At 40.5% G+C, this 26672-nt stretch overlaps 1 protein-coding gene across 5 annotated transcripts in view; it reads right to left on the reverse strand.

Moving 5' to 3' along the window:
• LOC117959098 (NMDA receptor synaptonuclear signaling and neuronal migration factor) overlaps nt 1–25493 on the reverse strand; it is a 39690-nt gene extending 14197 nt beyond the window's left edge. Inside the window, exons 1-7 of one of the 5 annotated variants that reach the window (XM_034896002.1) lie at nt 25171–25493; nt 14439–14500; nt 13242–14150; nt 12448–12514; nt 11304–11309; nt 3349–3401; nt 1492–1581 (exon numbers count right to left, since the gene is read on the reverse strand). In XM_034896002.1, coding sequence (XP_034751893.1) covers nt 1492–1581; nt 3349–3401; nt 11304–11309; nt 12448–12514; nt 13242–14150; nt 14439–14500; nt 25171–25241 — 1258 coding nt within the window. In that variant the 5' untranslated portion in view covers nt 25242–25493. The remainder of the gene's footprint in view (nt 1–1491; nt 1582–3348; nt 3402–11303; nt 11310–12447; nt 12515–13241; nt 14151–14438; nt 14501–25170) is intronic. The other 4 variants (XM_034896003.1, XM_034896004.1, XM_034896006.1 and 1 more) reach the window with 4 other exon arrangements.
• Nucleotides 25494–26672: the final 1179 nt, after the last annotated feature.

Consider the following 26672-nt stretch of genomic DNA (forward strand, 5'->3'; position numbering starts at 1 on the left):
AGTTAATTGAAACTATGACTTCAAGCTCAATATGTTAAATTCAACTAAAATGGAAGGTGTCTGTGACTATTTCCTTTTCCATGAACAACAGTTCATCCGATCGACTTCACACTTGATGGGTGTTTTGCTGAGAACCCAAGGAAGTGCAGTGTCAAGTGCAAGTTCAGGACATAGTTATCACTAGTGCGTTATGTATACACTCTGTAGTTTTATTGAGAGGAGACCCATATAAACTAATGCACTGCCCAACAGCATGCAGTGTACAGTTGGCTATCCATTGCTCACTACATATAAATATACACATAGCCACATACAAATATAGTCAGTACAAAAAATCTCACTGAAATAAAGAGAGACCAGAGACATTACATTGTGGCAAACTCATTATAAGCATCAGCGATGTAACTTTTGGAATGAACCATTTTGTTCCCAGAAGTAGCCCGGCCTGTGCAACTATGTCATGGCAGCTCCGCACCAAAGGAAGCGCGGTGCTGAGTGTGAAGTTGTTTGGATGAGTAGTTCTCGACAAAGCTGCAAGCAACACTACCGGAAACCATGCAATCGGCTTGTTCTGAACAGACATTGCAGTGTATTCAAATAACAAAAAAAGGCTGAATTTGTGACTAATAACAACAGCCATTGGATAAATGTAGTGGGGAAAAATTGCAATAATTCCTACTGATACATTGTCAATTAAAAGCAGGAAATCTCCCAAACTGAAAATACTTACACTTTTGCAGTTGGCAGTATTTGTCGCCCCCTACATTGTGTACTGTACTTTACATTATTTGTCACTGGTTGACCTTCATTTGAGACTACAGATGATTTGGCCTCATTCCAGCTGGGCTGTAAGTCCCTCGTATATCAAAGTGCTGATCACCGACCTTTTTTTATAGCTGACAAATGCTGCTAAGTAGCTTTCAACTCAGTATGAGCCACCTGTGTACGGAAATTAATTAATGACAAAAGTACTGAGTGAGCACAAAGCACATTTAAGGTGTAATGAATCTGCCAGTCAAAACATGAGGGGACGAGGGTCAGACGTAGCACATTGTTATATAACATGTTCTCACAAATCTTACTGCAGCTGTTTTGGTAGATTACAATAAGACACTTTACATAAAAGGACATATTTATATCCGGCAGTTATTGTAATATTTCACTTAGTTTTTTTTACCTAGACTAAGGAGAATTGGCTGCACTGAAGTAGTCTTACAGCATTTAAAAGGAGAGGCCTGGCAGGTCCAGGTCAATTTTTACTTTTTCTTCTCTCTCTGCGTGTCAGGAATACAAACTGAAAACTTCGCAAGCACAATTTACTTTACACATACATTTACACCATTTGTAAATGTCATTTGGATACTTCAGAGTTAAAGCCTTCCAAAATGTTTTAATTACCATTTTTTTGCACCACTGCAACTGTGAGAAATTGTGTGTCAGAATCTGTGTGTGAGCGTGTAGATGCACATGCGTGAGTCTGTGTTAACTCACTGTCTCTGGGGTCATGAGGAGAGTCAGTCTTGACAGGGGTGGGATCACTCCAGGAACGGCTGAAACTCTTCGATCTACGCTCAGCGAATGCTAGTGCAGGCGGGGAGAGATAGTCACACACACACACACACACACACATACACACTCTAACAAACCTCTACAGAGTGTGTATCCTTTACACACTCGCCACCTAAAGCACATTAGTGAAAAGACAATGCAGCTCACAAATATAAAGTATACAGCACGATGTCATCCCTCCTCTGCACAAACGCACAAACAAATGCCTGCATGTACAAACTGTAAAACAAACATACAGTATGCTACCAATCATAGTTATCTTTAAAATTACAAAGGATCTTATTGCTCATCATCAGTATGAATTTGAAAGGACTGTCCTTGTCTCACAAATTTACCAAGCCTCGATAAAATCAGCTCTGCTTTGAAGAGTAATCACTGTGCTCTTACAATATTTTTAGACTACTTGAAAGAGTTTGACACGGTTAATCAACGGTGTCCCCTCAAGGCTCCAAAAAAATGTTCCCTCTGTTCTTACGCGGTTGATTAATTCCCACAAATGCTTCTTTGCTGACACCAACTTATTCTTTTCAAGTACAAATGTCTTTTCATTGGCCAAAGCATTCATAAGGTCAACTTCTTAATGTTTTTTTTCTTCTTGTGATCAAAAGGAAACATTTTTTCTGGTTTTCTAACAAGGTTTTCATTTAAAAATCCCTTGTAACTATATCAAAACATCACAAATAGTCTGATCTGGACTAGAGTTGATTTTCATGGTCTGAAGCAGATTGATCCAATGGTTTTTTTTTTTTGTTTTTTTTATGGAAATAGCATGTATTTTCTTTGACTTAGTCAACACTGCAGTCTTGGGACCAGATTCTATGACCAAGAGGACAATGTCCGTTCAACCAAAGCCACGCAGTAAAGGAGAAGAAATGGTCTCCAGGAGAAGTAGTTCCTCCTCACAGCAGGGAAAGCCTGAGGTCTGGAACAACTTTGACATTACAGAATCAAAGAGATTTGGGGATTTAGTAAATGTCTACATGTACATCTACACACATCTGCCACGGTCCAGAAACATATTGTTTGCAATATGGTAATACAGCTTTGACATTTGCTACCAGGTTTTGCATAGTCTCTATAACAATTGTTAACTTACCAAGCTACTTGTCACATTAACGCTGCATTTATTGACACAAATACAAATGTAACCAATGATTTTATTTACTGGGTCATAGATTAATAGATAAGCTTTCTTTGTCCTTCACCATTTTCTTTCCATTTAATTTTCAAAGCAAAAAAAGTGGGCAAATTAATAGATTACAGACCGGTTACATAACAAAGTTACAATCACATTGCCTTCGAAGCCACATCTAATCCAGAACTAGAATTTTGTTTTCTGTCAGTGTTTTATAAGTTTGCAGTCAAACAGACATACACCCCTTTATCATTACCAATCATCCAATTTCTTTTATATACAATTTAGTGTTTTTGTCTTCAAACTTTATAACCAATTGAACAACCAGTTGAAGCGATACAACAGGTAAAGACCACCTACAGTCACAAACTCAAACATACACGCATGCACCGACTTATATCGCTGGCTTATCAACACACACCCTGACGAGCATATAATCCTCAAGGTTATTCAATTGACAAAATCCCAGTAAAGCAACAGCGTTTGGTGCCACACACATGCAAAACACACACCAGGAAACCGACAAAAAAACACAGATGATGGTGGGGTGAAAAACATCACAACTTCAATTTGAGCAAACATCACACACACAGACAAACACACACACACACAAACACACAAACACACACATTTCTCTGACTCACTCTGTGCTTTCATCCTCCTGCTGCCCACCATCCGAAGATGCTTCCGGAAGTTCCTGTGGGTAGAGAAATGAAAACAGTGGAGGGATAACGAATGACAGAGGAAGAACCCACATGTAAAGAAAAGAAAGAGGAGAGAAGAAGGGGTGGGTGGAAAATGACAAAGCGAGGGGGGAGACAAATAGGAAAGTTTAGTGTCAAGCTTCTATTTCTACTAAAAGAGTTTAAAAAGAGATAATTATTTATAAATATAAATATTGTCTTGTCAATGTGAGGGGAAAACACTTGACGCAGCTTTGGTGTAATGTGCCACATTGCCAAAGTACCTATTTTCATCCTTTTATAGTGTAGATTTATGAGACACAGGAGAGTTATTCATGTAACAACAGCTACAAGGGAAGCCCTTCTATAGTTTTCTGTAGGTTTTGATGCATCTGCTCTAAACAGAACCACATCAGAAGCAATGATGCATTAAAGAGCGTGATGGTGTGTTTTTCTTTACTTTGTTCCAGACAGATGAAATGTTGTTCTGTTGATCTGTGTTGTGTCTGTGTGTGTTTTAACACGGGTGGAATTTGTCCAAGACGTTCATTCCTGATCAAATGTTTTTTTATATTTGAGTCTAGAACCTGACCAATACTGCTTAACATATTTATAGTATAACATATTTAAGACTGAAAATCAATTAAAATATATCGACCAATATCTTTTTTTAACGTTAAGGAAACTCACTTATACTTAGTATTAAGCGATATGTTGAAATTGATGATGAAATGCTACATGTTGAAGCATGTAAACACAAAGAAAGCAGCCGGAACTGACTGTATCAATGGGTGGGTCCTCAGACTTTGTGCTGACAAACAAGCGCAAGTCTTCACAATGATATTCAACCTTTCACTGGTTCAGTCTGTCATACTTATGTGTTTCAAGAAGTCCACCATCATTCCTGTGCTCACGAAAAAAAGATCAGCCTGCCTGAATGATGGCTGTTCATTGACTACAGTCCAGTGTTTAACAACATAGTTCCCTTCAGGTTCATCACAAAATTCAAGGACCTGGGAATGTGTATCCATGTGAATCCTTGTGAATCCATGTGAATCCTTGTGAATCCATGTGAATCCTTGACAGGCAGAACACAGGTGGTGAGGGGGGGGCGGACACACCTTTTGAGCGTGTACAGCTTCAAGTACCTTGGTGTCAACTTAACAGAGGGTCTGGCCTGGGTGCTGCATAAAGACTCAGTGGTGAGAAATGCGGTGTTTGGTATTTTTTGCCGCCAATGTCTCCTTCCAGACAGCATGGCAATGGTTATGTGGAGGGTTAAGATTAGGGTTAGCTGTCTGGAAGGCGATGTTCAAGACAAATAACACCATTGAGCAAGAAATGCAAGGCAGAAAGTGTTTCACTTCAGGCGCCTGAGGAAATTCAGGGAATCCCCGACAATGCTGAGAAATTTCTACTGAGGAATTTCTACTCCATCACTGAAAACATCCTGATTGGGAACATCACTGCCTGGTACAGAAACGCCACCGAACAGTAACGCAAAGCCTTGCAAAGAGGGGTTAGTTCAGCTGAACATACAATTGGCAGTGCCCTACCCTGCCTAAAGGTTATTTACACCAGGCACCGCGAGAAAAAGGGTAACAGCCTTTGCTCTCTTTTCTGTTCTGTGCTGTCGTCAGGTGTTCCACCAATCTAGCAAAATCCACAAGCCTCTGCTCCATGAAATGAATTTATGGTGAGCCACCACCGTGTGTATCTCTTGCTAGCTTCGAATACCTATGCTTTCCGGGCCAACATTTCACTTTTACATTTACGTTAAATTTCAGATTTTCCTTAGGTTATGTAGTTTTTGAGCACTAACTTTATCCACACGGCGAAGGTCAGACAGAAGAGGTACACTTGTTATATATAGGCTTTGTCATAACCAAATTTTACACTAGTGCTTAGAGACTGATTTACATTCACCTTGCACAACCACACTTCCACTGTAAGTGGAAACAATGCTGCAATAATGCCGGCATTGCTTCAGAGCACAACACGTCATTAAGCCGGTAGATTTTCCTATACACCATGGAATATATCTGTAAATATATCGGCAGGCAGTGTTGGTCATGTTCTATCTGAGTCATGGTTACAAAGATCAAACACAACACATTTAACATCCTTGGTCTTAAAGAACCTGAATGCACAAATCCATGTTTTTCCTCATCCTCATTATTCAAATATAGTTTAGAAAATATACACTGCTGTATCTCATTGAGGCTAATCACAGGCTGTTGATGTTCTATTTTTCTGTCAACATCCTTATTCATCAGAGGAGCCGCAGGTGCAGAACTGTGGCATCAATCTGATAGAGCAACATCATATTTTCAACCCTATATTTTGCCAACAAGGTTGTCATCACACTTGGTCCGTTCCCTCATTCCTGTAAATTCTTCAATTTGCAAGGTTTCAAGGTATTTAATAACAACAAAGCAATAGGGTTTGTATAGTCTTCTTTGTGACTTTATGCCTGATCCTAACATGATGTTCTATGCAAGAAACCCAGATAAACATCCTTTTATCTTTCTGCCTCCCTCCCATGTCGCATCTACACACAGCTTCCCTACATCAAGCTACCAGCCGACACTCATGATTAATGATCCCAGCACGTGGTGTGTGTGTGTGCGAGAGAGAGAAAGAGAGAGAGAGGTAGTGGAGAAGTAGAAAAATAGAAGCAACATAAAAGGAATAGACTTTAAAGGAGTCTTTGGCCTTGGTTTACCTCCATAAAAAGTGTCAGCAAAACAACAGTTAACTTGCAACATCAAACAGTGAATTTCACTGCTGGTTTTATGAGCAACACAAATTAAATCATGCCAAAATATTGTCTTAAAAAGAGCAAATATAAGTTAGTACTAATTACATCCCTGTTACTTACTTTGTACTTCGAGAAAGAGATCTTAAACACACACTAATACACAGTCACCCTGAATGTCCTGTGCTTTAACTTAAGCTGCTCACAATTAACACAGTTAATGAGATTTAGTCAGAAATAGAGGAAATGTGAGATACACCATAGACACCTCCACTCCCAGCTAAAGACAATCTGACAGGTCCACCCTCCTCTCTTCTTCAGTTCTTTGTGTAATGCTCTATAACTCGTTTTCCATCTATTTTGCCATTGATATGTTCCATATTTCTTGCCTCAATTTTCACATTTTACTTATTTTGATTCTCTACTCCTGTCCCATCTACTTATAACTTGTATGGGTAGACTGATGTAATACCATTTGAAATAAGTGAACTTTCCCCTAAATTATTAGTATTTTTTATTTGAACCAGGATGATGATACCCTGCATTATTAAACACATTGTTGTTCTTTAGCTTCCGTACAACTTATTCATCTGTGAACGTGTGAACTAAGTCTTCTATGTTTCTGTGATAATGTATTTTACTATTACTTAATGGTTGCTTGGGGATTTGTCAAAGTATTACAATGAAAATATAGTACATAACATACTAAAAAAAGTATTCCATATGCAGAATGACCCATTTCAGAATATTATGTAATAGGCAAAAGTATTGGATTAGACTCATTGATGCACTACTAAGCATTACTGTCCAGCAGGTAAAGTGGTGTTTTATGCATACTACTACTAACTCATTTACCAATGTGTAGCTTCATCTTTAATACATTTGAATTGCTATTGTTTGTTGAGTGTATCTTGCATTAATCTGCATCTACAAAGTAACTAGTAACTAAAGCTCTCAAATAAATGCAGTAAAGTAAAAAGTACATTATTAGCCTCAGATAAGTACTGGAGTAAAAGTATAAAGTATGGAAATACTCTCATGACTTCCTGACTTCACGTAAACATACACACCGACTTTCTTAAGCCGAGTAACGTGTTATCTGTATGCATTTTTGAGCTATACACGTGTGTCTATGCTGTACACAGCGGGCGTAAATATACACACCACTTGCAGTGTTAGCGTCACTTGCCGTGTTATCGCGAGAAGAAAGCAACAATTGAGTTTAGTGACATGCGTTTTGGGTTTAGGAAAAGAAGAACCGGATGGGTTTAGGAAAAGAAGTACGGGATGGGCTTTAGTAAACAAACCGACAGTTGAGTTTCCAAATTGGACAGAAGAAAACATGACACGTGGGACACGACCCCCAATCTCCTGGGTGAAAGTCCTGTGTTTTATCTACCACCCCAAGCAATCTCCCAACGTGGATTTCCGTCCTTTCATACTACTTGCTACGGCGTAAATTCCCATGCTATCGCGAGGTAATGTACGTCAATGGAGGCCAAACTAAAAAAGCGAGTATGCGTCTTGATAACACGGCAATATTGGCATTCATATTGGAGTGTCATACATACGCCATTTCATGAGATCAGTCTGCAAGTAAAGTAAAAGTATCTGAAAATTGGAGTAAACTAAAGTCAGTCTTCAGAAATTCCTAAGAACCAAATTCCTTGTTTAGAGATGGTAATGAATGAGGAAAAGGAAAGTGAACACTCCACATCAAAGAGTAAGAGTACAGGGTGAAATCTATTTTTCTATATTGAAAGCACTTTGAGATTACTGGGGGTAAATAAGAGCAGTGCTGAAATTGCTGTTTATAACTAGTTAATATTGTCTTCTATGTGGTGATGGGGATGTGGTACTTGACGGAAGCACTGCCTGCAAACTGCTACCGTATGAAAGTAATCATTTCTGCTCTGCTTTGTAGGTTAAGCCATATCTATTCTAATGCAACTGTTTATGCGTCAAAGGTTTTTAACCCACACTGGTGTTTTTATTGCCTACTTAAAGGTTTGCTGTCCGGATTGAAATTAAAATAAAGTTAAAAAAGTAGCTTTCTGCTGTTTTAAAAGTGTTGTTGATAAGAAATAAGATTGAAGAACAAATTGTTCCACCATGTCAGGAATAAAACACACATACTGTATCATCAAGAAATGTCAGGTCTTCCTTTTAACTGGTTTTCCCGTTTGATCTGTTTTCAGAGACCAAATACTCAGCTTAATGAGAATAAAAGACAAGAATGGAAACAAATAAACATGCATTTTAAGATCTGACTGCCTTAGGGTGGACATGGCCATAGTATAATCAAATATAATCTATTTTTCGAGTAATGGTATTTGGTGGATGCAGGACTATTTTTCAAGTGGATTTTAAGGAGGCAAAGTGTTCCTAAAACATTGTTCCGCTATATATTTCCCTCAAGTTCAAGTCACAAATTTGAATGAAATGACACACAACGCTAATGTGACACTGCAGATGGATGACACTGAGATGTCCATGGGATTGAGATATACTGCATGGTGTCACTCCTACCATCTGCCCCTGTGTGACGGAGCATCTGGGCCTGGAAACATGCAGTGAGATTCTGTAACACTTGCGGGAGTTGACTTGCTACTGATGTCATTACTCCTGCAAGTGCTACAGACTCTCACTTTTCCGATGGTTTTAAAATATGCTATGCTATTTTTCTATACAAATTCAACCTGTTTGATAAGGGCAGGACAGAAATAATTATGGAAGAACGCTGCAGTAACATACCGACTTGTATTGTAGGTTTGAATTATGAAGTTCTCTGAATGAATAACTCCAATTTAACATTCTCACAGAATAGGTGTGTGTGTGTGTGTGTGTGTGTGTGTGTGTGTGTGTGTGTGTGTGTGCTACCAATTTAGTTAATCTAGGCGTGGCTGAGTAGAATCCACAATACAAGAATATTTATCTTTTTTTTTTCAAACCACTCATATGTACTCATTTTGATCTTTTCAATTTTGTCTAAAAATGAAAATCTGATTCCCTGTGGGTGGCAGTAAAAATCCAGCCTAGAAATTGGGGCACTGTAGTACGACATCCAATAAGCAGATCCTTTTTAAAGCTGCTGACGTTCTCGGCTTCAAATGCCATGTTGTGACTCTTTGGCTTAGTCAGATTGGACGCAGCTGTAAATAAGCGACAACGGAGCTATAGCCAGAAACAAGTGCAAACAGCACGACAGCAAAGCACTCCCTGGCAGGGGACGCTTCGTACCTCTGGATGACTTCTGCCGAATCCTGCTCCCTCTCTCTCCTTTTTCTCTGCACAAATCTCTGTAAAGTCCTGCCAGAACGTGGCACAGTATTAAAAGGATGAGAGCGCGAGTATGCTGCTGTAGCGAGGGGTAGGACAGTGCAAAGGGGGGCTGACGCCAGGGCCTTTAGCTACAGGCTTTATTTGGCTGTGAAGGGGAGGCTGTTGTAGTTAGTCAGCCGCTAGCTTTGAGTATGAAAACCACAAAGTCAAATCACATTGCTAGCTCAAATCTTGTTTTCTATTCACCCATGCAACACTTACAAGTCTAAATGTGGCATAATACATCTTTCAATAGAGATGAGAGCGGATCTTGTGACCTTATGCATCTTTTCAGTAGTTCCACTTGAGATTTAATTACTTAGTTTGTTTTAGGGGAATTGTATGGTTCTTGATACTTTCCCAGAATTAGTTGTATAACCTCATTTGCAAAGTTGTTGTGGAAGCCTGACATCTATTTAAATCATTGCTAAACTTTTGAAAATGTTCCGGGTAGCAGAATGTGACATCACTTTATGTGTCAAAGTACAAACATGGTGTGAAATGCATCACTGCCAATGTGTGACTATTCAACAAACTTGATTGTTGTTAATCAGACAAGATGTGACCCAACAATCCTGTGAAGCTGATTAACATTTGCCCAGGGACAGAGCTAGAGATGGAGCATCTTCAACCATGCTAAACATAATTGATTGACTCTTGGTAAGTAGTGGAAAGTAGCTTGTAGAATTCCCCAAATAACAATATGTTCTTTTAAAGGTTAAGGCTGTCCGTATAGATATATAGAATATCATCGGCTGTTTCCTTTTTATTATTGTAAAAAGTTAGAATAAACCCTCAACATTTACTTCAAGCTAGCGGCCAGAGGTTAGCTTGGTCAGTATACAAAATACTTGAAAAAATTAAAGAGCCGCTAGGGTTAGTTGGGTTGAGTTAGGTTAGATGTATCTGGAGCAGGGGTTGTGCAGTATGAAATGTCAAAAACTTGGCTTGGTTTAGGCATAATACACCTTGACTGTTATTAATTTTAACATTTATCTGATTGCTTAACCTACTTCTAAGACCACCTATAGACTCCTTTCCTTTTGGCAATTTGCACCCACCAGATTTCCCATTGGGAGGTTTAACGTGACTTAGAGAATAGATAGCTGGACATCTGACTGATAACTGACTTCTTTTCAAACCAGAACTGATTGAAAAGTTTTACCAGAAGGCAATATGTGCAATATGTGTCATGTTAACACTATAAATACTTGTTCTTAACAAATCTCTTCAGAGCCAATTGCCACAGTCAGTTCCAAATATGCGTATAGTCAGCCAGCACACATTTAGTGATAATTGGCGACGTCTGTGGAGCGGGATTAGAGCACTAACATGAAGGCCACAAAAATCTTAAAAGGCCAAACTTTATCTATAGCTGTGTCCTTAATGAAAGCGGGTGTGTGTGTACACCAAACTGAAAGAACTGCTGGCTGGATGGGAGCTGACAGGGTTTAGGACAGCCAAGACACAGACGGACATTTTCCTGACTTGAACTTGGCAGACTTACTCAGCTGCAGTGGATTACACTGGACTTTAGCCCTGCTGTTTCATGAAAATTCTGCAACTCAATTTTCCTCCTCTTGGCTTTTTTCACTTTAATTAAAATACATTATTTGTGCTGACTAGATTTCTACTTGACAGTCCCTAACTGTCAATCAGTTGTTGTTTTTTGCCAGGCCAGAATTACCCAAACAAGCACCTTGGTTCCATCTTGTAAATTTTCAGATGAAACCGAAGAATGAATTGAATGGAAGACATGATCATTAAGAAACAGCAGTTAACAACAAGAGGTAAGTTAGCTAAGAAAAAAATGAAGCCAGCAGGGAAGTATACTCACGATATCCTGTTGTTGGGTATCCCATCATTAATTAGCAAGAAAAGAGGAGAGGGAGAAAAATCAACAGAGTTTAGGCACCAGTGAGCAATGAGTCAAAAAAACAGAGATTGCACTAGAAAAGGCAAAATGAGACAGAGACAAAACGTGTGTCATAATTGACCTACATGACTGAAACATTAACTTAAAGCACCACATAATTCCTACTTTTTTATTTAATGGGCCAAATGAACAACCACTTTTATTGTCTGACTAGCATCTACTACAAGATGAAAGGCGAGAGGGACCAAACAAGTACAAAAGATGCATGTAAAAAAGATTTCTAACAACTTATAGTCAGGGAGAAACAGATTGTTGGAATCTGCTGGAGATTCGTTTTTTTATGTGAAGTGGTTATGGCAGTTAAGATATCTTTTACAGCTGCAGGTGATCTTGGGACAGAATCTCAGCCCGCCATCATACTTACAAAGATGGATGCTCACAAGCACTTTTTATACAGACTAGACACACACACTTGTTCTCACTCACACACTGTGTTTTCTTTAAAACTTTTTTTTTTTAAATACATTATTTAAAAAAAAAATACATTATTTGTGCTGACTAGAAAAAAAGTTTTAAAGTTTCTTTCAAACTTTTTTTAAAGAAACGGAACATTGGTATCATGTGTTTTAGCCTTTGAACTAGAAACTGCAAACGTTACATCCTGTCAATCAAGTATGAATTTGAGCCATGCTGGCAGCATGGCTCATGGCTTCGGTCCATAATAAAATGTCAACTACTTTTGGATGCATACATTCTAATAACTGCTGATCTTGTGACTTTTCATCTAGTGCCACCAACAAGTCAAAATGTTATGCAATACTTCCATACATAACCAAATACTCACAAAATTAACAAAATGGTTTATTACTGTATTTAACAAATGTTAGCATGTGAAAACACTGTACTAAGATTGTGAACATGGTAAACATGCTGGCCACATGTTGGCGTTGGCATTGTGACCATGTTAGCACCACTGTGCTTAAATACCGCCTCACACAGCCATGGCTTCAGACTGACCTTTCATGCATCACTAATGTGACTGTGTGTTTATGTATGTGTGTTTGTTCAAATGCAAGATGTATATGTGCAAAGGTTTGACACTCACGCCTGCATGGTTGTTGTGGCAGTTTGAAAGCTGAACATATTTTCCTTGGGAAACCAGTTAGTGTCATCTGCGATTAGAGACAAAATTTATACAATTTAGGGTTAAGTGAAAAAACTGAAAAACCTATACCATATCAGCAATTGTAATAAATATATATTAGAAATATGGAAACACCAGCGACAGCACCAGCACTTGACAGTCCACCACTCCACAAATGGAGAGAGGGAGACACACAGAAGGAGACAGCAGAGAGAGACGAGGAGACGGAGAGTCATATATACAGACCACCACGTCACATCCAACAACAAACCCTCATCCCCACCAGAGCTGAGACGAAATAGATTTGTACTGTTATACTAACTCACTTTAACGGATTTTCTACTTTAATTCATCCAGACATAGGCCTAAACTCTTCATAGGACTGATTTGTCACGGTAAAATAACTTACAATTAAAAATCGTTGTTAGTTCTTATTAGATGCTTACCAAAGGGTTAATTGTGATTTGTTACTTGTTTTTACTGAAGTAAGATTTAAACCTCCATGAAGCCTAGAATTAATACTTGTAAAAATATATATAAACTGTCACAAACACTAGACGTGTTCATTCCTAATTTTTAACTAAAAAAATGCATCTAGACAAGCTATTGAAATTATTCAAATGCTATTTCATCTCTGGTCCAATGTCAAACCAACCAATCCCATTCACGGGGTCTTCTGAACAAACCCTGCCCCCCTCCAGCCCTTGTTTGGAATTCAGCGCCTCTCCTTTCCTCTGTGTCCTCCGCCCTCTCACCTCTCTCCAGACCAGTCACCCGGTCCACACTCCACATCCTCTCTAGGCGTCGGTGCTGCTTGCCTGCCTCTCGGGACGCGCTCTCTAGGTCCAAGGAGCCTTGGCTCCGCGAGGGGGTGCTGCTGCATGACTCACAGGCCAGCCCGCTGCACTCCGCCTCCCCTTTTCCACCCTCGCCCCAGCCGCGGATGTTGTGGGCACTGACGGAGGTCTGCAGCGGGGGTTGAGACAGGTGATGGTGGCCGTGGTGATGTGATCCATGATGGGAGTGGGATCCAGCGACGGCTAAAGACTGCTGTTGGTTACTACTGCTGCTTCCACTTGCCCCGCTACTTCCTCCACTACTGGAAGGGGCATTGGGGCCCGAGATGCTGTGGTGGTGGTTTCCGTGGTGCGTGTCGTGATGGTTTCTGTGATGGTGGCTGGTGCCACGACCACTGCTGGCCTGGTGGAACTGGGTTGGAGACGATGAGGTGGAAGAAGGGGAAGTGGAGGGCTGGATCAAGCCACCTCTGGATCCCAACCCGCCACTCCCCGACTTTTCCTTTAGGACGTCCAGTTCTAGGCTCTCCTTGCTGCCCCGGCCGCTGCTCATCAGCATACCCCGCTGGGTGGTGATGGTGTACACACGGGCAGGCTGGAGGGTGCACTCAACGCACTTCAGCTGGTCTTCCTCTGCTGAGAAGCTGCGCTCTAGGGACAATCGTGATGCTTTGGTAGAGATGATGATGGAAGGGGGAGGTTGCTGGAGTAAGCCCAGCGGGGGTTTCACCAAGCTTGGCTCCCGGTTGTTCTCACAGCCCTTGGTGGTGTTGGAGCAGGGATAGAGGTGGTTGTTGTTGTTGGGGGCAATCGTGTCACTTGGCGACTCCTGGTCGGGACCCACCAAGGTTTCACACAAAGGATGAGCTAGAATGATGGTTAAAAAAAAAGACAAATATGAGTGTTAAATAATGCAAGATATACCAAAGTGCAGAGGAGCGGGAAGAAGAGAGAAAGAGGAAAAAGAAGATGACTAGCTGAGGATGACACAGAGGATAGGATCTTTCTCTGGTTATCAGCTATTGTAGTGAAACACTAATGATCACAGTCTGGCATTTCAACAGAGGATGAGGTGAAACAGGAAGGATCAGAGACCATAAAGGAATAGGCTGAGCAGGATAGAGGGATGGATGGCAGGATGGCTAAGACGCTGACCTGATCTGTTTCGATTTTCAGGGTGTGTGTGGGACAGGTACTCTCCAAATGCTCGCGCTGCTCTGTGGGGACACACACACATGACACACATAAAGACATTATTTCATGGGTGGAAAGGAGGGGTGAGTTGGAAGGAGAGGAAATGGAAGCGTAGGGAAGAAAGAAAGGCTAGGGAATTGTAAATTTTAAACCTAATTGCCTTCTTTGTAGGCTTGTGCCACCCACAGATTAAAGATGCAGCTGTTTTATCTCCACACTTCAGGCAGCTTCAGACTGAAAGCAAGACAGAGTATGAGACTGCTACAGGAGATAGAGGGAAGCATTGTTCAACTTAACTTCTCAGCGTGACCTCAGTTTGCGTTGGTGGATGATATTCTTGCTGGTGTGGCTAAAGTGGGTTTGAAAAATACTTAACCTTGACCACAACTGAAGACGATTGCTTATAGATGTCCTGAAAATGGAAGCTGTGAGCGCCACAAACACTGTACTCAATCTGGTGCTTAGTTCACTTGAATGACACTGACCTCCTAATGTTCCTCTAGTCAGTGTTCGAAAGCATGGGGAAATGAGGAAAGAGAGACAGTCCAAAAGAGAGACAAATAACTCTGTAGATGTGCTTTCAATGTCAATCTGGAACTGAGAGGAAATGAACCCCTGCAATAACTATTAGGAATATAGATTCATGACAGTAATTAAGAATGATGGAGGGAGGAGAGGAAAGAAGACAATGTGAGTAACTCAAATATTGTATGCTAATAATATTGAGTTACGCTCTTGCAATTTTATGATGACTTTAGTTGGTTTGACAATAAGGCATAGTCTCTTTCAAACTACATTTACTTGGGTATACTTTTGAGGCACAGGTGTGTGACTATTTCCATGTTAGACATATTTTCAATCCACTACCTTTCAGAACTACTGAAGCTTTAATCTGTTAACTCATGCTATAATTTAAATTAGAAAAAAAGCATATGAAGAAGTTAGTAAAAAAAGAAAAAACTCATTTTACTGTAATTCTTATTTTAAAGATGCCAAATTGATTAATGAGAATACTCACTGTATGCAATCTGACTTTTAACCCTGAGGTTTCAATTAGTTTACTACTAATGATGTACTAGTACAGGAAGATCGTGAGTCAGTATATATACACTGTATATATATACACTGTATATACAAAGCTGATGTCACACATAATCTATCCTTTACTACGTTAATATTAATGGGAGCCTGCAAAATAACCTGCTGTGTCTACAGTTACTGTTAAAGTGTGAAGGGTTAATTAAATGTTTACATCCTTTTGTACATTTAGGAAAGTGGTTTTCCTTATGCAGCTCAGATGTGTGGTGCCTAAGCAGAAGAATCCCATGAACGCAGGGGAGTCTGTGGGTGAAGGCCTCCTTCCTGGCAGCTCTGTCAATTATTAAAGTGTGTCCAACGCAGCAGACGTACACACAGTAAGAGCAGGATTGAAGTGAAAACAGACACACATTTCTCTGATGCACCATCCTCTAGCTTCTTATTTAAACTCAGCCCCGTCAAGACAGATTACATTTTACCTATGCTACCGCTGCCTTTTAACAACAGTGCGGTTATAATGCTACATAAATGACCTGAGGACCTCCTATTAATGGAACTTCATTATTCAAGTTAATAACCCACAGCATCATTGTCTGTCTGTCTGTCTGTGTGCGTGTGTGTGCGGGTTAGGATTAGAACTGTTGGCTTGTGTGTGTCTGCATGCAGAGATGTAACAAGAAACCACTCCTGTTAAGGACATGTGATCAGCAGGTGTTCCTCTGAAGCTCTGAGGCATTTTCATTTTGCCCTCCTGTTTTATAATTCAACAGGTCGGGCACTCTGATTAGAATCCGCAAACAATGGTGCAAGAGACTCACTTCATCCATTATGCATGAGAGGAAACAGAGTTGGAAACGGATAGAGCAAAGCGCCTTTCAATCCATCCTTTAAACAACCCCTCTGTCTGGTTTTCCTAAAATTACTGTTTGGCACACACTCCAAATATGATATGTGAGCACAACACACCAGGGACACAGGTGCATGATGCAGCGGGGGAGAGATACCCTACGCACATGTGAAAAGGAAGAACAAGACAGAAGATGGAAAGAAAGAGGAAGAGCCTGACAGGCAGATATGAAATTCGTCCTGCATGCTCTCAGACATGTGACAGGGGTTTGGGGAGAGAAACCAGTTAGGGAGGGGAGTATCTGAGACGGAGAGACAAAAAGGAGTGTATAGAGAAAAATGGGGGCATATAAATGATGAATGATAAAATGATAGGTGGAGTAAATTGGAGGAAACAGAGGGAGCACAGTCAGGAAAATGTGGAGGAAAGACACGGTTTCCTCCTCTGGACAGCTGCATCAACTCAACCCTAAAATCCTTTGTCTCATTTAACCTCTAAAGGTGCTTCTAAAGGCCCACTATGTATAATACTGTGTGTATGTTATGAAATGTGTCAAACAGCAGAAGCAATGATGGTACAGGTTCAAGTTCAGTGTCTTGGATTCAGATCAGACCAGGCTGGATATTCTGAAAGTAGTCTGCATCAATGGATCTGTGTGTTGTCGGTCTCAAACTCCCTTCGCCTCGGAAAACAACAACAAATTTTGAGATAGCGATCTACACCCTTACCCTAAAATGGCAAGTTTAAAAAAAGAATTACAAAAAAATGATTGGATTGTGGAAACAGGCAGGCTTGCTTGGTTCTTTCGGGGTATGATTGTAAAGATTTACAGAGAATATGTTTACGGCATTGATTATGTAACTTGGACTTTCTGGGACTGATTGGAGAGGATTATGTGGACACGATGCACTGCTAAGAGCAATTATGTTTAACCATTTATCAAGCTAATTTAAATAACTTGCGTTAATACTTCTTCTAACATTGCCAATACCAGCGTTCCCAGTTGGGCAAAGGATGAAAAGTAATGAATGTCTAGTAATGAAGCTAGTTTTATGCGCTGCTGTTGTCAACATGGGAGGGAATAATTGTTTGGGGGCCGTCTAGGTTCCCACTGTTTCAGATAACGGAGCCTCCATACTCTGCACGCATTAGCTCACAACAGCGTGCTCGTGTGACGTCTTTCGTCCATGTGGGTCGGAGGACTGGCCGAATGGACCCATCCACCCTGACCTCCTCTGTTTGTCATTCAAAAGATAACATCGCCAGACTTTCGTTTTTTCTTGAAATGGACAACAGTCATGAGTACTAGGAAGTAGGCTTTGTCACTTTAGCAAAAGTCGTTTTGATCATATGCTGAAACTCCTGAGGCTGTCGTCTCTTTTGCGAGGACAATCCACAACTACAACGTCATGCAACAAGGATGCTAAATGTTCTAATGTCTTAGACCAAACTCCTCTCCAAGATTAACTCTAATTTGGTTAATTTAACTACTGTGGGAGCAAAGTACAACCTGAAGCTCCTGCTGAATAAGGGTGAACCTGAGCATATTTATCCTCTTGTCTGGGTCTACAGTTCAGCACACTCCGTAGCGAACTCAGCATTTCATAAGAATGAGTCAGACACAATTACAAACACTCCACTCCTACTTAAGTACTAAACCATGAAACTCCCTTAACCACTTAGCAGTTGCATAACAAATCCTCAACAGGGACATACACCTCCGAAGCACTTCATCTCTTTTAATTGATCTGGACGGAAGAATACATAACTAGATACTTGACAGATGGGTGCATTGCAAAACTGAGAAACACCCTTTATCTCCTTAGTCTCTTTAAGTTTGTGCTTACTAATGGATGCAGGTTGTGAAACATTGCTCACTACTTATTCCAGTGTTAGTTTATACTTTTCTTATTAGGGGTTTAAAATTCCAAGTTTTATCTAAACTTCTAGTCTAAATAATAATATTGATTCTTTGGACAACAATACGATATTTTCTAATATCACAAAGTCTGCCACAATATGATTTTGATTCAGAGACAATGTCATATACCCATTTAACACAGTTACATGTTAATCAACCAACTAAAAGCAACTAAAATTTGATTTGACAATTATATTACTTAGCTCTTCCAGACATTTAAATGAAAAAAACTATTTTTTTAAAGAAAAAAAACAGATATAAAGAATAATAATAAAATAAAGGCACATCTTGAAGATGAGATTGGATTGTTGATCACTGAATCAATATATTGATCCAGATCGATGTGTCGTTACACCCCTACTTATTTGAGGATTTTTTTTGTATGACTTCTGTTGTCCTGTTGACATACAGTATGTCAAATGCCCACCAACATTTGGATATGTGACCATCTTTTGCTACAAACCAGAGGACTTTGACCTTTTCCTAGTGGGGACAAATTAAAGTAAATGTAATGTGTGGATTGTAGGTAAAATTAATGTAATTAAATATAAAATAAAGAGCCAGTTTCAAAAAGATAATTATATGGGTAGATCATTTGGAATAGAGAAAAACTATATAACGCTTTTGACAAATAGGTAAGAAGTTGGTGCTTCTTGCACCATCATTAAATTTAAGTTATGATCTTAAAGATTTTTTTATTTTAAATAAATTTCCGCTAAGTTACTATCTATCACTGAAAGAGGTAACAGAAAGGTGATTGAGTCTATGGCTTACTGGTGAAAGCCCTTGCACTTGCAGTGTTACAAACTGGCGCGCAGTTAGTGACTGTATTATAATGCTGCAACATACTGTACAGTGATTCATTCCATTATTGACACTTATTTAATCATCTCATGCCCATTCTCTGTGGATTCTCATGCCGTTTAACACTGTGACCATAGTATATCTTTAGAGGACAAGCGGCTCGAGGCCATCACTCCCCTGGCAGTGCTCCCAATGGTCTGAATATCATCAGAGCGGATGTCTCCCCAGGCATCTCTCCACTGTAAACAATGGGCTGCCAAGCAAAGAGATTCCTCACTCTTAATGCTCCTTAATTGAATCCTCCTCTTAGATGGTCTAATTGAGTTGGGTTTTCACACACGTACAGACACACACACACTAGAGCTGTGAGTTGTCAGCTACACCATTGTAATTTAATTTATTATTTTTATATCATTATAATGTTTGAATATTTAATTCTCAAATGCAGCCTGCTATATCAGCCTGGCCTTAAAGGGGATCTACGTCATGGAACATTGCATTTCTGGCACCCCGCTCGCTATCTGCGATATTTTCGACCACGCACAACGCGACAAACACAAATCAACAGAGAACTCTGAAATTAAAGATTATCTAACTAGTGTATTGAAGCGGCTCTATCAAAGGCTAACGTTGTACAGTTAGCACAATTACATCATTTTAGAAAGCACAGCCGTAACGATTTGTCATAAACTAAGTAACAGTGGTGTTAGCCAAGATGCTAATGGCATTGATAACTTAGCCTTAGCACTTAACAGTGCTGTCACTACTATTTTAGTGATTTATAAGCAACCTGTTTCTTGCAGATTGTCACATTACTGAGAATGCAGCTGTTAGAAGATAATATATGAAGTCAAAGCTAACTCTGACAGCTTTAGGGCAGCTAAGATTAACCTAAGCTGTCTCAATGAAGCTCCCAGCTAAGTCTTTATTCTTGAAGCTCCACTTCTGGGATTGCTCTGTTGCCGCCAGAAAAGCTGCCGGATTTCACTCATTTAGGCCGGATATTTGATGCCTTGGCCTTCCTTTGTGTTGGCATTTAAACTCCGGTCAAATTTATGAGGACTATGGTTAACCTTTCCTCAGCGCTAGACTATCTGAGACTGTCAATCCCCCTGTATTAACGTTACTCTGTACGCAACTCACAATGCCTTGCATTTCTCACTCACGTAACTTTTTGTTTATCAGATGTGACATGAAAAGAGGGAGATTAGCTAACGTTAGCCAACCTATTTATATTTCAAAAATCACATTCAATTAGAAATTTCAGCATTCGAAAAGTCTTGATTTTTTTTACTATTCCAATTTTATCAGACTTTTGGAATTTGCAGCAGACATTTTCTTTTGTATTTTTGTTTATAAATGGAGGAAAGTAAGAAAAATGTTAAAGTAAATTGTAGTGTAAAAAAAAAATCTAAACATTGTCAAAATATCAAAATACATACAGTAAATATTGTGCACAGTACAGTTTGGACTTGGGAACTGACAAAACAATCTTCACTCAAAGTCCACTTACTGGTCTGTTCTTTCAACCATATTGCAAGGTCTTTATTGTCAAATTAAGCTTGCTGAGTTGTAACTGCACTGTAGAAGTAGTGCTCAAAATAATGGACAATTTTAACATCTACCTTTCGACCTGGTCGAGATTGTTTTGTTGAGAACAAATACAAAATAGAATAAATATGTGCAATAGCAGACTGACACAGACAATCACACAAAACTGCTGGAGCCCTAATCATTATTAAGGTTGTAATCACTAAAACCTGCCTCAATTAGCATATTAATGGGAAAAGTTACACTGTCTTACTGAACAGAGGAGAGGGGAGAAATGCTAAAATACGGATGCACTGAGCCATACTACTGAAAATCAAAAATACACAGGGTTAAAAAAAGATATATATATAAAAGATTTTGCACAATGAAGCAGGTTGTTAGCAAAGAATGAATAGAAACACAGCCTCCCTTTAGTGAACTTAAGTGATTCTGAAGAACTTATTTCAAACAATTAGGTAACAGCCCCCACCGTCCATGAACAAAGGGCCTACTGCTCTACAACAAAGACAGTTGCACCTGCCGACTGCCACCAATAAACTAAGACACAATATTACATTTGCATCCGTTTGTAGAATTTTTTATTATCTTTCATGCTATCTTTCCCACCCCCACAGCTCTGTGATAGCTGTTGTCCAAAGCCCTTAACCTGAACAACAGCACAGCCCTCTTCTCTGGTTGATAGAAAGATCAAAGCATTTGCTTTTTCACTCAGTGTCGCAGAATTCTGATGTGCAAATGGAAGGTAATCTCATCCTCTCTTTTTTCACCCCATCGCTCTCAGTCACTTGCCAGCACTTCTCATGAGCTGCTGGAGGGGAGAGTGTGACCTGTTTTATAACCAGCGATCCATAAACATGCATAAGATGACACAGGGACAGAAGAACAAATCTTCGTTCCTCAATGACAAAATAGGTCATTTGTCAATGCTTTCCAAAATGACTCTTATGATCGTTTTCTGATCAGACACACCTAGCTATTGGTAGATTACTATAAAAATTGGTACAGGCCCCGAGAGGATGAAGCCTACTGACTTTGGTGATCCCCTGACTTCACCTCTAGCGCCAGCAGTATGTTGACATTTTTGGGGTTTTTAGTCGTATGTCTTGACCTCCATGGGACTGATTGCCATGCCACTTGGTACATATATCCAAGAAATCTTTATGGTTAAGAAAGGAAAACCATTGTCTTCATGGTTTAATGAAACCAACACTGATAACAGCATACAAACCCTAGTCTCCCATATCAAAATCAGATGCTTTTATGCTCAATTCTACAAATATTAAGACTATACTTGAGGTGGGATATATGTCATGATTTTTCTTGCTTTGCAACTGAACACTGAACAAACATGATTGTGTGAACAAAGGACTGCTATTTTTTTGTTTGCTTTGGGAGAGCACAGGTCTTTATTTGCGCAACCACAATAAGTCACCAGTCAAGAAAACACAGTAATAAACATGAGTTGCTTTTAGACACTAAAATAAACCACTGCTGTCCCCACAGTGTGCAGTGCACAGGTTGGTTCATTGCGCAAATAAATGAAGTGTAACAAACTCAGTCTATGCCATGGCCTCCACAAACAGGTCAAATTGTTCAATAAATGTTTTGTGAGTTTATATCAGGTTTATGCAAAAGGATGAGATTAAAAAAGTTGCGAGGAATTATAAATGGGTTTCTGTGTAGACGTATGTGCGTGTGTTTGTGTGAGTCTTACACCTGCAGAGTGAGTAAATTTCTTTAAGAGGGTATTTAAGGATAAGCACTTGTGTTTAGGTTTAAATAAAGGTCATGGTGTTAGGTAGTTACTTTATTTAGATTACAGTAAATTATGGTTATGTAGTTCTAGGCCTTATGGATAGGAAATGGAGTGAGTAAAGTCTGTAGTGGGTCTTCATGATCCAAAAGAGTATGACTTCTTGTGTTTAGAGAGAGAAAAGATATCGAGCTATGTTTGGATGTGTTGATATAGGATGATGACTCAGACGTATACACATACACCTGCATTTAATTGCCTGTAGGTTTCTAAATGTGAAGAAGTGTGTTTGTGTGTGTGTGTGTATTTGTGTGTGTGTGTGTGCGTGTGTGTGTGTGTGTGTGTGTGTGTGTGTGTGTGTCAGTGTGGCATGCCACGCTGTAGATTGCACACAGAGGCACATACTAACCTTTTCATTATCATTTCACATACACAGCATCTGAGTTACTACCAAATAGCAGTAAACTGACCTTTTACAGCATCACCAGATATTTAAACAAAGACAATCTTGTACCAGCACAAACAGGGAAAAGTCTTAAACAGCTTAAAATCCCAACAACCTCCTAAGCCGATAAGTCCAGTTGCTTCCGGATGTTTCACAGAGGGACACTGCTGTGCATTCAGTTGTTTAATTTTCCTGTTAATAAAGTTTATTCTGGCATGACACAAGATGAGCACTAAATGTAACTACTGTATGTTAGTGAAAAACAGATCATTTCGAATGCAGTTGGAAAAAGAAACTGTTAAAAGGTAAACTGTTTAAAGTTCAATGCTACTTAATGGCTTTAATGGAAATAAGTCCATATAGATCTGCTGCTGCAGTCCAGCGTGCCCTTCAGACAGAATGGGAAAGAGAAGCAATGAGATGTAGATGAAATAGAGAGCAGTATATGCACACATGCATGACTGTAAATCACCTAGATATGTTTGTGTGTGAGGTGGAGTGATGCAGAAAAAACACACTTTTGAGTTCTTGCGTCCAAATTTATGAGGTCGACTCCAGGTGTAGGGCTGATCAATATTGCATGTGATTTATCTGCAGGGAGGCAAAGTTAATTCTGTCATTAACTCTGAAGAAGTACACTCAGAATTGTGTGTGTGTTTGTGGTTATGTGGGAGAGGGGGGGAGTATAAATGGGGGGGGGGGGGGGGGGGGGGGGAAGAGAGATCATCCTCAATAGTTACCAGTTGTGTTAGATGTATAATAGTATTTTAGTAGTTCCATTGAAGACAGCCCCCCCTCTCTCTATCTCTCTCTCTCTCACACACACACACACACACACGCACACACACACACACATTCTCTCTCTCTCTCTCTCTCTCTCTCTCTCTCTACCTCTCTCTTACAGTAGGCTACCTGCCCAGGACACCCTCTCACTTGCCATTGTATATGACCATTATATTCCCATCTCAATGTGGCAAACACACACACACACACACACACACACACACATTCTCTCCCTCTCTCTCTCTCTCTCTCGCTCTCTCTCTTTTACAGTAGGCTACCTGCCCAGGACAGTCTCTCACTTGCCATTGTATATGACTATCATATACACATCACATACACACACACACACACACACATACATACTGGACATATCTGCAATGCATGCAAAGAAGGCTCACAGGCGTTGCAATGTAAGAAAGACAGCCTACTGGCTGAGATGATGACGTAATAGCACATCAGCCCACATCTGTGGACGTTGGAGTCTGCACAAGTCAAGGTCATTGATTGAATTAAAGTCCCAGAGCAGGGCCTTCTGTAAGGCCACTGTTGAAGCACGGAAGGCTACATTTGTATTCAGATCTCACTCGAGATTGCAGCGAGCTGTCCGCACTACATGTGTGGACACATGAACACAGTCACACGTGCTTCTATTCAAACTGCAGCTCCAGCTCAACCTTAGTCATGCAGACATCACAGACTGGAGACAGCTTTAACATGGTGCTGGATCCGGACTCAGCCATTGAAACAATCCCTACACTCCCATACAGTGAACAAGGGAGTCGTAAACAGCTTTTAACGGCTTGGACTCGTGCCAAACGGTCTGGGTCCCACTGCTTTGTCCAGGCTGAATGAATGAACAGCCGCTTACCAGTGCTGCTCTATGTGACCGCTCCAATAACTGACCGTGACAGTGGATCCCTACAAACGACTGAATCGATTGCAGTGACTGATTGATTGACTGGATCATTTGTCGTCCGGGTGAAAGGAGCAGGGTCTTGCGTCCAGACAGAAAGCCGTTTTTGATTAAATTAAAATAAGATTCACAGCAGATTATAATCTATATCAGGTGATGCCAAAGTGAGAAAATGTATAATGGTTACTGTGAGTCACAACACCCCTCGCTTTGCCTCTGACTTTCATTACACAACGAGGCTTCCTTCAGAGCAGTAAAGGCTCCAACGCGCCAGGGGTAAATATCCTCTTCCAGCTAATTTAGTCCAAATAAAACACAATCTAACGGAATTACAGGGCAACATTTCGTATAGTTGGTTACATTTTCTCATCACAGGTGCAGTTCAGAGGGGGCTGATTTAAGCACACATTTGCTCAGTAGCACGCCCCAAGCTAGACGGGACAGTCGGGGCAGACGTGCGAAAAGGGCAAAGAGCCTCTCTGCGCAATACAAAGAAGGTAGCTGTGCCCGGGATAGCGCAAACTGGCCCACATGGTCTTTGCTTGGGTCGCACCTGAAGGCTGAAATACCTGTCAACTGTCTCTCTGAGGCTGCTATATAACGGGTTATGAAAGAGGAGAGCTGCGGGTGTCACTCACCTAACTTTTGCTGCCACAGAAGATATCGCATCGTTTCTTAAATTCTTCCTTTTGGAGACGGCAGTTCCCATGCTGACATGGAAACGACGCAGGCGGGAAAACGGTTCATTCCAAAGACACGGAGGACGGAGGAAATGCGACAATGAAAACAGTATAAAAAACCGCAACAACAAAAAAGAAAAGTTGAAGGGAAATCCGGGAGCAGATATGTCACGCACGCGTCTGCAGAGGAAAAGATGCACATAAAGAGGAACGTTAGCCTCCCCCCCCTCTCTCTCCGTTTCTCCGGATATGGGATATGAGCACGTACGTGGGGTAGCTGCACAGCTGTCAGCGTGTGGATGAAAATACACAGACCTCTCTCTCTCTCTCTCTCTCTCTCTCTCTCTCTCTCTCTCTCTCTCTCTCTCTCATTGATCTGAAAATGCAATGGGAGGATGCTTGGGGCGGTGATATCACCATCACCATAATCACAGAGAGGAGGGGGCTGTGTGAGGGACACTGGTGTCGTCCATGTAGGAACCTCATCCATTCTTGGACAATAATCCGCATGTTGTTATTTAGTTATTGCCTTGTGTTCTGGAAATGGTCATTTTGGCAAAAGCCCAGCCCCTTAACACACACACACACACACACACACACACACACACACACACACACACACACTCCCATCAAAATGGTTCCGATCCACAGGCAAGGACAGATGGAGCAGTGAGGTTGAGGTGCTGCAGTGCTCTGTGAGCATCACTTCCAGTAGCATGATAACAATGGCCTTAGACTGTGCTGTTTTTGTCTGCTGTTGAATGTTTTTTTCAAGCCATTGTTATCAGTATTAGAAAGAGTGCAGGAGACTGGCAGGGCAGCTCTCAGAATCTGTGGAGGAGAAATTACTGTGCAGCTATCGATTAGCAATCCATTAGCAATCCTCTCCTATGAGAGGTTTCTTTCTTTAATCATGGATCCATAATGCTCCTATTTTGTATTTACTTTCTTTGCATTGTGTTTGCAATAGTTGCAATGACTTGATGTCCTGATGATGTTTGAGAGTAATTGTAAAACATACATGATCAAGGAGTTAAACTCAGTAACAGTAATACACCTTTCAAGAGCGATTCAGCTTACTACAATGTGATACAGTGACAAGTAACTCATGCTAATGCTTGGTGGCTAAACCGTACTGTAACGTCCCAGCAGTATACAAGATGTGTTAACTCTCTCTCTCTCTCTCTCACACACGCACACGCATGCAAGCTTACACACACATGCACGCTTGCTTACACACACACACACCATGCACATGCACAGGTAGCAGATGAATCACCCAGTAATGGTCGATTAGCCTTCAAACATCAAATCAGTCAATCTTTCAAACCACAGGTCATTTGACCAGCAGGTCCAATGTGCAGGGCATCCTTGAGCTTTATTTCTTTTAAGATGTGCTTCTCTTGCACACTCACGCAGTCACACTTTCACACACACACAAAGACAAAAGGAATGAAAAT

Source organism: Etheostoma cragini, chromosome 16 (genome assembly GCF_013103735.1).
Source record: "Etheostoma cragini isolate CJK2018 chromosome 16, CSU_Ecrag_1.0, whole genome shotgun sequence".
In the NCBI taxonomy this organism is placed as follows: domain Eukaryota; kingdom Metazoa; phylum Chordata; class Actinopteri; order Perciformes; family Percidae; genus Etheostoma; species Etheostoma cragini.